This window comes from Peromyscus eremicus, chromosome 2 (genome assembly GCF_949786415.1).
Source record: "Peromyscus eremicus chromosome 2, PerEre_H2_v1, whole genome shotgun sequence".
Classification (NCBI taxonomy): domain Eukaryota; kingdom Metazoa; phylum Chordata; class Mammalia; order Rodentia; family Cricetidae; genus Peromyscus; species Peromyscus eremicus.
This window is the reverse complement of record NC_081417.1, coordinates 23,684,277-23,699,357: the sequence shown is the minus strand read 5'-3', so window position 1 is coordinate 23,699,357 and position 15,081 is coordinate 23,684,277. Positions and strand designations below refer to the sequence as shown.

Sequence of the window (15,081 nt, the reverse complement as noted above, 5' to 3'; positions counted from 1 at the left end):
TGATCTACTGGAATATCTGTCAAGTCATAGATGTAATTATTCTCTTCCAGCACCACAAGCTTCTCCATATTGATTCAGAAAGCTCTCATTTCTTGTCATCACTGCCAGGAATAGACCATTCATTTTAGTTCAAACTTTACCTCACTTGATAACAGACCATGCATGGAGTAGAACGAGGAAAAGAAGTATGTGGTAATGCTCCATCCAACACAGGGCTTCTTATACATTTTTTTCATGACTACTTCTCACTCATTAATGTTAATTGACCCTCATCATCTATGAAAACCTGAGTTTTGGGAACACTGCACTGACTTAAATGGATATTGTAGACCACAGTTCATTAACATCACTATACCTTTATAATAAAATGTTTGCAGAGTTACGTTATTGCACAGTAAGATTGCTGTTTATAAATGAACAAAATTGTGTCCTTCATATTGCCTCATGAGACATTTTGCTCTAAAATATGTACCTTAAAAGAGTTAATATGTCTAGGTTCTTGTGTTCAGGAAACAATCAAAGACAAAAAAAGCACTACTTTACATTCAATAGGCTTACTAAATATGTGAAGATCTGTATTTTATATCTAAACCATCAATATTTCTATCTCAGTTAAAGAAAGATAATACATAATCTCTAGTGACAGAAAGAAATGCTTTATCAGAGACCTAATGTGATCATCTCCATGACATGGGGCTTTGGCAAGTTCATAGATGTGTCATTTTCTAATATATTTATTTATTTATTTTTCTTAGGAGAAATAAAAAGCCCTACTGATACAATTACAAGATCTGTAATATCTGGCCTGTCCATTGTGACTCTGTCATACTTACTGACTAATATATCATACTTGGCAGTTCTGACACCACAGGAAATCATCTCTTCAGGTATGATGGAGTAAAATTAAATAGGATAGATGCCTGTCTGTAATAAGAAATAAAGATTGAAGGTTTTATATATGATAAATATAATTAGTATGCATACAGTGCCATAAAAATAATGTTTATTTTGGGGATACTCAATGAATCTACTGAAAACAAAATAACCTAAATCATCTATTATATGATAACAACTAAATTATAGATCCAGAAGGCCATAGACCAAGAAAAACTAAAATAAAGAACAAAGACAGAAGAGTAGGAAAAGAGTAAAAAAGAATGTCAAGATACCTGATCAGGACAAGAACACAAAGAATAAACACTATGCTTAGATGCTTCATCCTTCAAAATACACATTTATCTTTGCAATGAAAGAAGCTGTTTAAAATAGGCAACATCTCTTTACTTTCTTAGATGTGAAACCCACTGCCAAGATTTTCATTAAGGCTGTCATAGTCACATATTGTAACTCTCAGTTTTTCTAGGATACTGCTAGTTATTTGTAAATGTGAGCACTAATTGTCATGATTGGTTCTTCTACATATACCCATCAGAATGCCACTAAGAATAAACGTGGCCCTATCATCACTCATTCATTACTTTCTGGGATTTCTCTATGTAGTCTGTCAAATTGTTAAAAACACATGAAACCTTTTCTTCAGAGACAAGTGCTTGTTCTGGTTGGAACCAGAGCTTCAACTTTCCCTTCTTCCAGATGAGATTACTGGGGAAATTTCAATTCCAGACCTGGGCAGCATTGATTTTAAATACTATGATAAAAAAGAGAGGGGCACAAATAGTCTTTCCTTAGGATATTTTCAGTCTTAAAAAAATGACATAGTAGCATAATCAAGATTTGCCAATGTCAAAAAGGATATTGGGCAGGAGCACTTCTAAGTACATCTGCAGCACAGGGCCATTAAAGGGAGAATGTGAGGGAGGTGTCATCACACAAACTTCACAACTTATGCTACACCATACTGGCTGAATTTTAGGCCATTTTTACTGGGAGAAACCCATAATGCAGTGCCAGGTATCCACAGCTAGTATGGCTTTTTTCTGTCTTTTTAGCTGACAAAAAAGTTGGGGTGGTAAATTCATGAGATAGACAGTTTAACAATCAAGAAAAGCAAGAACTGTTATTCCCGGCACTCTCAAACATCTACTTCTAATGTGCTTTAATGGACAAAACCAATCACAAGGCAAACAGATTAGAAGAGTAAGAGAATCCCTCTCTTAGAAAAAAAATGACCAAGATTTGTTACAATATGCATGGAAACAGAAACAATTGCAGAGTGCTGTCTATTTGCTTTCAAGCAAAAATGACTTTGGCATTTTGAATTTTCATAGATTCTATTGCTGTCACATGGATGGACAAAGTCTTCCCTTCTGCACAATGGGTACTTTCTTTGGGGATCTCAACATCACTGGTGACCAGTGGTTCTTCTGGAATACTTTCAGCATCAAGAATATTTTACTGTGCAAGTCAAAATGGACAATTACCTGTCATCTATTCAATGCTTAATGATCATCACTCTCCAGTTGTAGCAGTCATCCTGACTACCATTTTATCTTCTATTGCAATAATAGCTTCAGATTTAATCTACCTAGTGAAATATGTGACGCTAGGAACATCGTGTGTAAATTTGCTGAATGTGATAGGGTTGCTTAAACTAAGGTACCAGAAGCCTGATCTACCAAGACCTTATAAGGTAAGTCAATATGTAAATACTAATATTGAATATGCAGCCTGTTTGCTGTTAAAACTTGCTCAGTAACTGTGAGATTCTTCTAACCAGTTTTCAACCCATTGTATGAGGTAGTAGCTCTATGTCTTCCAACCAAGCTTCTGTGATATGTGCTATTTGAGGCTTCATTTTTATTGTGTGAAAGCAGATAACTGAAACACTGTAGAAAAGACAGATATCATCATTATCTTCCAGGAAGCAAATAATAATACTCAGGAGAAAACTATAGTCCCCATGCTCAAAAGAACAAGCTCACATAATAATTTCACAAAGTAGAAGAAGCTTCCTCTTTTTGCTTATTTCCTTATCTGATGTTTTATTTAATTCACGATTTTTAGCAAAGACTTATCATGGACAATTTTCATTCATATTATCTCTATAATATGTAAATCACATATTTATATAACATAAATCCAGGGATGTCACATCATCTTTGCTTTCCTTCTCAATATTCCTATGAATTTCATCAAGATTTAAGCTGTATCATGGTTGCAGAGATTATGCAAAATAATAAAAAAAACTTCTGTATTTTATAACAGTGACCATAATAAGTCCTGAGTATTGTTAATAAGTTCCACAATAACAAATTTTCTCCTAGGTACTCCTATATAATTCATCTTGGGATTCTTTGTGTGTGTGTGTGTGTGTGTGTGTGTGTGTGTGTGTGTGTGTGTGTGTTTTATTTTATTTTACGATACAATTCAGTTCTACATATCAGCCACAGATTCCCTTGTTCTCCCCCCTCCCACCCTCCTCACCTTCCCCCCAGCCCACCCCCCATTCCCACCTTCTCCAGGGCAAAGCCTCCCCTGAGGACTGAGATCAACCTGGTAGACTCAGTACAGGCAGGTCCAGTCCCCTCCTCCCAGGCCAAGCCAAGCGACCCTGCATAAGCCCCAGGTTTCAAACAGCCAACTCATGCAATGAGCACAGGAGCCAGTCCCACTGCCTGGATGCCTCCCAAACAGATCAAGACAATCAACTGTCTCACCCATTCAGAGGGCCTGATCCAGTTGGGGGCCTCATCTTGAGATTCTTATAAATAGTTGAATACTGACCATATTTTGAGAAGTGTCATACTGTACCATATTCCATATTCTTCTTTCTTGTAATTGCTTCCTCTTCAAGTACATCCTACATGAACAAAAGTAAATGATACATTGGATACATTGTGGTATCCCTGCTATATTTCAGATAATCATGTGGATAAGTCAGAGAAATTGGGATAAATATATTTTTAAACCTTGCTTTATTCAAGGGTCATAAAAAGAAATCACCATCAGTCAAAATAATGAATAAATTTCATTTGTTGAGCACATTCTAGTGGACATGAGTCTCATATAGACTTTATTAGAATCATATCAGATATCATTTTAACAACAAAAAATCTGATGAACATATCAATTAAGTTATCAGTTAATGCACCCACACAATGCCTCTCAGATTCCTGTTTATTAACTTTCATTATGTTTCCTGAGCATTGAACACAGTACATGGCAAATAGGAGTTGTAGGTGGAGTCTTGCGCTCTCCACCACTTGCTCCCAAATAACCAATTCTGTTACTTAATATTAATGATAAATGCTCAGCCAACAGTTCAGGATTTTTGCTAGATAATTCTTACACTTAAATTAATCCATTTTCTTATTTATGCTTTGCCACATGGCCTGGTACCTTTTCTTAGTATGGCATGCCCATCTTCCTTCTCTGCATCTCTTTGTGACACTCCTGACTCTACCCTTCTTCATCCCATCATCTTTAGTTTGGTCACCCCACCTCTATTTCCTGGTTGGCAACTGGCCAATCAGTATTTTATTAAGCAAATTCAAGTGACAAATCTTTACAGTTTACAAGAGGATTATCCCACAAAATTTCCTTTTTGTCTAATTAAAAAGTTTTAATTTTAACTTAGTATAACTATATACAACAAAACAATTATTAAGTAAGAATTATACTTACACTATCCAGTCTATTTGTATTTGGAAAAATTAAAGAAAATACTCCATTATCTATCCTATGTTGGTGAGTCCAGAGATTTTACCTAAATCACTTTATATCTTAACTTGCATTACCAACTCAAAATTATCCTTTTATATCTTTAAAGCTTATACACTTTATTACTCTTGTAAATTTCTTTTTGGAATTTGGTAAAAAGGATAAGTATAACTCTACCTGTCTAGTCTTCGACTCCATCAGAGAACTGAGAAGGATATAATATTACCTGAGTAAACAGGAAGTGCAGAGCAAAAACTTCCAAAACTAAGAAATTACAGAAACAGTCACCTGAATGGACAGTCATCCAAGGTTCCTCTGCAATGTTGGGGCATCCATCTTTAACCTGCAGGCCTAGAATATCTCACAGATGAACAGTGAAGAAGGATTTTTGAATAACTGCCACGCTTTGTCTTGGCAAAGATTGGTATCACTTTCCTTTGTGTCTGGCTTGTCCAATATGGTAAACATACTGTCAGTAGTTCAAGCCAGGGAAGCTTCTTGCTCAGTAGCTAACTTTCACCACATAGAAACTGAACTCTATATGGAGTTTCTTTGATGCCCATCATCTACTCTGAAGTACGTTGGTACTTTCAGGAGCATACATTTCTCATTTTCATAAAAAACTTTGTTGTTAAGGCATCTTAAATGCCATATTTGTAGACCTCTGATGTGTTTGAAGACCACCTGTCTATCTAAAATCTATCTCTATATGATTTTGAAAACATACCCAATGTGACTATAAGTTTGACTATTATAGATGACTATTAATCTCTATTTTATTATAAATTACATTTTTAAATGAGCTGCATAAACATAATACTCCAAACAAGAGTAGAATTATACATAAAGTATAACAGAAATAACTTTAAATTTCCATCAGTAAACCAAATCTATACTAATGTACACATTTAAGATTGATAGTTGCTCTTTTAGATTAAAGTAGATTCAATAATCCAACTTTTATCTCACCATTTCTATATTATAACCCCTTTTATTCATGCAGAAAGAGATCTTTGAATTTAATTCTTTTTCTAGCCTTTATCCTGACTATGACCAATAACAACTTGTAACCAATCCACCTTAAATGCCAAAAAAATCTATAGCCAATCTTTTAGGAATGTGGGCATTGTTTATTTTAGACTGCTTCATGTTGTTTGATGGTACTAGTATTTTTAGGGAATCTTGAAAAAATGGGATAATAATGAAGTGTTGTCTGGAAAGGTCTGTGAGGGTGGACCATCTAAACCAGCAGCCTTAAAGCTGTTTTGAATGCAGACTTTTGAGGAGACTATAACAGAGGCATTTTGAAATGCTAGATAACGTAGACCATCCATTTACATTAGTGTCTCATCCTTTAATTCTGAAAATACATAAAATTTTAAAGGTAACATACATAGCTACATTATTACAAGTATATACTGTGTATTGTATACAAGTCAGCCAAAGAATCCAGACTCTCTGTGTAATTCAACTCTTAATGTGGCATATTTTACTCTTTATTATTCTATTCCTTTTTAAAGGACTTTCTGAACCCTTTTTCTTTTTCTTCAAAGCTTACATATATTGTTAAACACACTGTAACCTGTGTAAAGGATTTTTTGGTCTGCATCTATCTTTACTGTATATCTGTATTTTTTTTTCTCACATGAGACAAATCTTAAATTGCTCTTAGTTCCCAGGATTTTCCAGTTTAGCACATGGCAGTAGCACATGGTGTTTGGGGGTGAGTATTAGGAGAGACTTTTCTATACTGCAGCTAGCGTGAGAGACTGAAGGAAACTGCCACAGAGCTTAGCTCATGGCCAGGGTGAGAGACTGCAGGATCCCACCTTGCAGTGTAGTTCATGGTGAGCTGGCAGCTTTCAGGAGATGCAGCTCTGTGCTGTGGCTAGCATGAGAGACATGAGACTAGGAATCAGTGCTTGACTCCATTTCTGTGTCTAGAACCCCCTTTTAAGCTTTTTAGGTCTCATGTAGATCTATGCCCCATTTTGGGTGCTATTTGTAGATGTAATTTTTCTGTCATAACTGTCTGGTTCTAAATAACCAACTCTGAGACTTAATATAAATAATACATATTCAGTCAATAACTCAGGCTTGTTGATAGCTAACACTTTAACTAAATTAACTCATATTTCTTATCTATGTTTTGCCATGTGGCTTGGTACTTTTTCTGAGTACGGCATCATGGTCATCTTAACTTCTCTCCATCTTTTGATGACTCTACTGAATCCATTCTTCTTCCTCCAAGCATCCTTAGTTTGGTTGATCTGCCTATAATTCTGGCCTGGAGACTGACCAATCAGAATTTAATTAATCTAATTCTAGTGAAAAATCTTTATAGTGTACAAGAGGATTACTCAACAGCAAGGAGTATTTCAGTGTGATGTGTGTCCAAACTAGAAACATTATTAATCTGAAAATGTGAAATCACTGAAAGACTGGGTATTTGTGTAGCATAGTGCAAAGAATCAGCACAGCAGATGTTAAATAGGGCAATGCTCAGACCTATATTTAAGGACCTATTTGTTATCAGATATTATAAAATGGACACATAGAAAACACTTTTAGTGAAGAAAACACTGAGTCTTCTATATAATGGCATGTTGTATAAAACTGATTAACAATCTGAAAAGACACAGAATCTAATTATGTCCATTTGATGTTAGAGTATATTTAGGTAGAACCATTTCCAAAATGACAAAAAACTAGACTTAGGAACATGGTTGTGGAAAAGCAAATAGAACAAGGAATTGAGATGGTACCTTCTTAAGAGACAGGCAAGAGAAGTTGCTCTTGACACAGAGAATTGAAGATAAAAAAAAATCAAGTTCCCTAGTACGTTCTAGGAACAATCCCTGGTGAAAGACCTACAACATGAAAAGTAGGTATTTGGTAATGGAATGCTTGCTCTATTACCATTTCAAATATCATGTAAAAATACTGTTCTTTTATATATGAGAAGAAAACAAGAATTGTAGGGAAAATCATCAGATCCATCCTTACAAAATCTTGGTATGTATAAGACCATTATGAATTTATAAAAATATAGAAAGCTACAAAATAATTTTTCTGAGAAATATATACACAATAATTCTTAACAAAATGTTTCTAATGGGAAATTGAGACCACATAAGGAGAATCAGATACAATAGAAAATTTTGGCTTAGTTAAAGAAATAAAAAGATAATTGAACAAATTTAAATCAATAAATATAATATTACACATAACTACACTTAAGGTCAAAAATCACATTTATTTTGTTAAAATATGTATTTATACACATGCACATATTGAAAATAAACATAGAAATGGGATCGAAGGGAATGATGATGCCTAAAGAAAGTTTTTTTTTTCAAAACGGCACATGTCACTTAATTTCTGTGAATAATTAATACATATTTCATTAATAATGAGACAATAATGGAAAAATGTTATCAAATTTGATTGGAATAAAGCAACAAGATATCAAGGCAAGTGCTAGATCAAAACTGATTCTTTTTTTTTAATGAAACAACACAGTCTACAATTAGAGTATATCTCATCTCCATTTACTATTTTTCATTCAAATGCTAGCATTTAAGACAATTCCTATGTGGGGCAATCTGTAGCCCTCACTCCCGGCTTATGACACATTGACAGATATTTTTATTTAGGTATCACTAATCTAAGAGTCTCAGTGAATTTCTTTTATTTTTTCTTTTGATTTTTCCTTATTAAGAAATTATCTATTCACTCTACATACCACCCACAGATACCCTTCCTCCCTCCTCCCACCTTTAAGGCCTCCCTACCTAGCCACCCCACGTCCCCACATCCCCCAAATCAAGGTCTCCCATGGGGAGTCAGCAGAGTCTGGCACACTAAGCCCAGGCAGGTCCAAACCCCTCCCCACTGCACCAAGGCTGCACAAGGCATCACACCACAGGCAATGGGCTCCAAAAAGCCTGCCCATGTACCAGGGACAGATCCTGATCCCCCTGCCTGGGTGCCCCCCAAACAGTTCGAACCAAGCAACTGTCTTCCTTATCCAGAGGGCATAGTCCAGTCCCAAGGGGGCTCCACAGCCACTAGTCAACAGTTCTTGGGCTTCCACTAGTGTGGCCGGTCATCTCTACATGTCTTCCCATCATGATCTCAAAGTCCCCCACCCCGAGAATCCCTCTTCTCTCTCATCCATTGGATTCAGCCTGTCACCTGGCCATGGATCTCTGCATCTGCCTCCATCAGTCACTAGACAAAGGCTCTATGATGACAACTAGGTTATTCACTAGACTGGTCACCAGAGTAGACCAGTCCAGGCACCCTCTGGACCACTGCCAGCACTCCAAGGTGGGGTCATCCTTGTGGATACCTGAGAGCATCCTAGCACACTGCCTCTTCCTATTCCCATGATGTCCTCATCTATCATGGTATCTTCCTCCCTCACCTCCCACTCTGTCCCTGTTCCAGCTCGACCCTCCCATTTCCCTATGTTTTCATGCCCCACACCTTGCCCTCTGCCACCCCCCACTCCCAGTCCACTCATGTAGATCTCCTCCACTTCTCATTAGATGGGCCATCCATGTGTCCCTCCTAGAGTTTTACCCTGCTAGCTACCCTCTCTGGAGCTATGGGTTGGAGTCCGGCCATCCCTTCCCTTCCCTCACATCTAATGTCCACTTGAGTGAGTACATACCATGTTTGTCCTTCTGAGTCTGGGTTACCTCACTCAGGATGATATTGTCTAGTTTCATCCATTTGCCCGCAAACCTCATGATGTCATTGTTTTTCTCTGCTGAGTAGTATTCCATTGTATATATATACCACAATTTCTTTATCAGTTTTTCAGTTGAGGGGCATCTAGGTTGTTTCCAGGTTCTGACTATTGCAAATAATGCTGATGTGAACATAGATGAGCATGTGTCCTTGTGGTAAGATTGAAGATTCCTAGGGTATATGCCCAAGAGTGGTATTGCTGGGTCTTGAGGAAGATTTATTTTCAATTTTCTGAGAAACTGCCATACTGATTTCCAAAGTGGCTGTACAAGTTTGCACTCCCACCAACAGTGGAGAGTTCCCCTTGCTCCACATCCTCTCCAACATAAGCTGTCTTCAGTGTTTTTGATCTGAGCCATTCTGACAGGTGTAAGATGGTATCTCAGAGTTGTTTTGATTTGCATTTCTCTGATGACTAAGGATGTTGAGCAATTCCTTAAATGCCCTTCAGCCATTTGAGATTCTTCTGTTAAGAATTCTCTGTTAAGCTCTGTAGCCCATTTTTTAATTGAATTTTTCAATATTTTGAAGTCTAGCTTTTTTAGTTCTTTATATATTTTGGAGATCAGCCCTTGTCAGATGTGGGGTTGGTGAAGATCTTTTCCCATTCTGTAGGCTGTCGCTTTGTCTTGTTGACTGTGTTCTTTGCTCTACAAAAGCTTTTAAGTTTCAGGAGGTCTCATTTATTAATTGTTGCTCTCACTGTTAGTGCTACTGGTGTTATATTTAGGAAGTGGTCTCCTGTGCTGATGCATTCAAGACTATTTCCTGCTTTTCCTTCTATCAAGTTCAGTGTAACTAGATTTATGTTGAGGTCTTTGTTCCACTTGGACTTGAGTTTTCTGCATGGTGACAGATATGGACCTATTTGTAATCTTCTGCATGTTGACATCCCGTTATGCTAGCACCATTTGTTCAAAATGCTTTCTTTTTTCCATGGTACAGTTTTGGCTTTTTTGTCAAACATCATGTGTTCATAAGTATGTGGATTAATGTCAAGGTCTTCAATTCAATTCCATTGGTCCACGTGTTGGTTTTTATGCCAGTACCAAGCTGTTTATATTACTATAGCTCTAGTGTAGAGCTTGAAGTCAGGGATCATAATGCCTACAGAGGTTGCTTTATTATACAGGATTATTTGAGCTATCCTAGCTTTTTGGTTTTTCCATATAAAGTTAAGTATTGTTCTTTCCAAGTCTGTGAAGAATTGTGTTGGGATTTTAATGGGGATTGCATTGAATCTGTAGATTGCTTTTGGCAAGATTGCCGTTTTTACTATGTTAATACTATCTATCCAAGAGCATGGCAAATCTTTCCATTTTCTGATATCTTCTTCGATTTCTTTCTTCAGAGCCTTAAAGTTCTTATCATACAGGACTTTCACTTGCTTAGATAGAGTTTCCCCAAGGTATTTTATATTATTTGTGGCTATTGTAAAAGGTCATGTTTCTCTGATTTTTTTCTCAGCCCATTTATCATTTGTATATAGGAGGGCTACTGATTTTTTGAGTTAATCTTGTATCCTGACACCTTACTGAAGCAGTTTATCAGCTGTAGGAGGTCTCTGGTAGAATTTTTGGGGTCACTTATGTATTATATTATATCATCTGCAAAAATGAAACTTTGACTTCTTCCTTTCCAATTTGTGTCCCCTTGATCTCCTTTTGTTCAAAAGAAAGAGATTAATGAGAACAAGAAGAGATAATCAGACATTTATTTTGAAGCCAAAGTGGAAATAATTTTGTGGAAGAAAAGAGATAATCAAGAAGGAAAAAGGAATAAAAGGAAGAATAAGAACATAACTGATTTATTTGTGGCTATAAAAATTTCAGAAATAAACACTCATTACACATGTAAATACATCACTACAGTATGCCAACTAAAAAATTAATAAAAAAGTAAGATAATAAGGAAGGGGGAAGTTTGGCTATGAGTAAATATGTAGTAGTTTTCCTAATTCAGATAACATCATTGGAATGATGAATAGTAGAGTGATGCTGCTATTTCAGTTTATGCAATTCTACAAGAGAACCCTTTCCTCTATTGTTTGAAAATAAAGAGCTGGCTTTAGTGAAGAATGACTCAGTGGGATGAATAAAGTAGTAATTCAAGTACACTGTATGCAAATATGTAAGTTCACAATGACATTTTTGTTGCATAATTTCTAGTTGGTCTTTTGATAAAAAACCCAGAGCCAGATATTGGGGTAAATACAGAAAGATGGAGAGACAAAGGAACAAGCCATTGCCATATCTCACTTGTCAACTCCACAAATCCTTTGTTTGAAAGCCTCTGAGTCCTCAGCCAAAATACCTCTCTAGCCAAAAGGCCTCTAGCCAAAAAATTTAGTTCCTGCCTCCTCATGAATTATATACCTTTCTCTGCCCAGCCATATCACTTCCTGTCTCAACCTCGCTAGTGCTGGCATAAAAAGCTGTGTGCCTCCCAAATACTGATAGCAAAGGATGATATCTCAAGTGCTGGGATTAAAGGCATGTGAATCCTACATACTGGGATTAACGGTGTGTACCACCACTGCCTGGCTATGTTTCTCTCCTAGACTGAATCAATCTCATGTAGACAAGTGGGGCTTTGAACTCACAGAGATCCAGATGTATCTCTGCCTCCTGAGTGCTAGGATTAAAGGTATATGCTTCCATTGCCTGGCCTCTATGTTTAATCTAGTGGCTTGTTCTGTTCTCTGATCTTCAGGCAAATTTTATTAGGGTACAACAAAATTCACCACATATTTTTATGATATATGATATGCAATAAATTAATTTTTGACTAGCTAATACCAGGACTACATACTCTAAAAATTTTGAAGATATGTATGCACTCACTTCCTATTGGTTATGTAACAAATATAATATTCTTTTGTCATAGGAACTTAGCATGCCATCAATAAGCTTAAAATTTTTTCTCCTTTCAGGTGTGGCTTCCACTTATATTTGGATCAATAGCTTCATCACTTTTTCTCATTTTCATGCCAGTGATTCAGTCTCCTAATATGGAGCATGTCTATCAGGTTGTCTTTCTTTTCTGTGGATTTCTTTGTTACTGGCTTCAAGCTCACCTTCATAGACATGCTGTATGTTTTGACACAATCACTTGTTACTGTCAATTGCTTTTCAATGTCTCACCATCTGAGGACCAAGATAAATTAATTCCTTCCTAAAATCCTGACGGAAGGAGAAGTATATTTGAAACTAAGCATAACCTAATTTTATTACAATTTCACTTTTAGATGTATGTTGTTAAACACAATCCTTGCTTATATCATGTCCACCCCAAACATTGTTACACAGTTTCAATTTCACCTCCTAAACACCTTTTTTCTGTGAATAATGAGTAGAAATAAGATTAAAGTTTTTAAATATACAATAACTAAAAAAATATGGAAATTTCTTTTATCACTAAGAGATTATACAAGTGTTCACAGCATTTCAACATGTTGGCAAGTGTACTTTGCACACACACAACAATCATAGCATTTATAAGTAGATTTGTCTTTAGTCATATTTATCATATTTTCACTAAGAGGGAAAGTTTGTATAAAGTGCTGTCTAAGGAAAGGAATCAGTGTACTATAACCAAAGAGCCACATTCAGTGATTCCTCTCTGTTGCTCTCTCTGTACATTGACATACTTCCACAATGTTGACAGAGACCACACAACTTTTACAGCCAAAAATATGTCCTTATTGACTCTTCAGAAAGTATTACCCAATTCAATCTATATAGCTAATTTTAAAAGGTTGATGATCCCAGAATTCTGAATGACTAGGATTTTACTAAGTATTTTAGAAAGTAATAATTTATGCTCTATTGTAATTTGCTAGGTATTAGCATAGGCACATGGCAGGAACATGGCAACACATAACATTGAATGAGATGACACAGCATCTTCTAATTACATTACAAGGAAAGTAAACTGGGTTTCTGTCCTATGCAATATATTTAATGTGTAAAGAAAACTATCTGTAAGTTAGCATATTAGACATATGAGAAAGAAATGTGTGTTTCTCAACTTTGATCAGGACACACACACAAACACACACACACACACACAAACATTTGACATAACTCTGTAACCCATAAATACTGTCATTGATTCCTTAATCAAGAAATTTAAAAAATGTTTCAGATTGAAATGTTGACTACCCTGATTATGACATTAAATATCATTATTTATCAAATTAATGATATTTCATAAAATTTAAATAATTTAAAATTTTACAAATATATATTACACCAGTATGTCCTGTTTTCTTTCTAATAGCAATATTTTGAGATTTATTGTTACATCTACATGTATATTTCTTTATATTTTTCTTATTGTCTTCTCCATGCTCCCATCTCTCCTATCCCTCTTTCTTTCAAGTTCCTACCTTCCTACAAAGTAATTCTCACATCTGTCTTCATGACAGTTACACTTTATTACCCACTATTTTCCCTTATATTAGACCTCTTTAATCACTCTCATTATTTTCTTTCTTCTTTGATGTCCTACATACACCATACACACACACACACACACACACACACACACACACACACACACACACATATATATATATATTTTATATATATAAAATCTAGGTTTTATATGTGATATAAAATATCATATTTTTCTGTGTTGGTCAGCTTTTTGTCACTTAATATATTGACACTCAGTTTCATGAATTTTATCTAAACTGTCATGATTTGAAACGTTTTTAAAACTGAATAAAATTATAATGTGTATATCTACTACATTTTCTTTATCCATTTGCCTTTTTGTGGATGTCAGATTAATTCCATATTTGAGGTTTTTGAGAGTGTAGTAATAAACATGTATATGCAAATATGTATGAGGTATGTGGGCTTAGATTCTTTGGGTCTATAACCAGGAGTTACAAACACAGAACACATGGTTCTTCTAGGCTTTGTGAAAGTTCCATAATGATTTTTATAATGGTCACATAAATTTATAGTCATAACAGCACTGTATTTCTTCTTCACCTACATCAGTACCAGAATTTGTTGTTTGTTTTCGTAAAGATGGATTTTTGTTCTTCTGACATGGAATCCCAGAGACACTGGGAAGCATCATACTTCCATGATGGCTAACAATGGAAAGACAGATGGTTGTGAGCTATCTCTTTTCTTTTTGATCTAGACTGTAATGTGAGAGAAAATGTGCATCCATGTTATTGATGATACCGGTCTATAGTTTTGGGTTTGTTGTTCTTTTTTGTATTATTGTTGTTGTTAATATTTTACCTGATTTGGGTATTAGTCATACTGGCTTTATGCAATAAAGTGATCCTTTGGGAGTGATCCTTCCTTGCTATTTCTCTTTGAGAGTTGAAGATGTATTGGTTGTAACTCTTTGAAAGTATGGCAGAATTCTGATGTGAATTGATCTGGGATTAGCCTCTTTTTAGTTGAAAGTATATTTTTTCGTTATTTGTGGAGGCCCACAAAGGTTTCCTAGTGAGAGATGAGCTTGCATTACCCAGCAGAGCTGCATTAGAGGATTGCTTGACCATGTGCATGGTTTCTGGGTGATTGGAAGGGTCTACACTTGGCTGAGTGAAGGGGAGGTTTTGCTCCACCCCTTGGCATTCCTGTAAATAGCCCTTTAAAAGAGACAGAAGCTACCAGTAGATAAGAATTCAGGCCCTCCTGAGGAAATCCTGAGTTTATATCTGTTTCTCTC

The 15,081-nt window shown here is 35.8% G+C and overlaps 1 protein-coding gene across 1 annotated transcript in view; it reads left to right on the top strand.

The window, feature by feature from the left end:
* LOC131904565 (solute carrier family 7 member 13-like) overlaps positions 1-12,556 on the top strand; it is a 35,567-nt gene extending 23,011 nt beyond the window's left edge. The window contains exons 2-4 of the mRNA XM_059255664.1: positions 756-887; positions 2,229-2,590; positions 12,311-12,556. Coding sequence (XP_059111647.1) covers positions 756-887; positions 2,229-2,590; positions 12,311-12,556 — 740 coding nt within the window. The remainder of the gene's footprint in view (positions 1-755; positions 888-2,228; positions 2,591-12,310) is intronic.
* Positions 12,557-15,081: the final 2,525 nt, after the last annotated feature.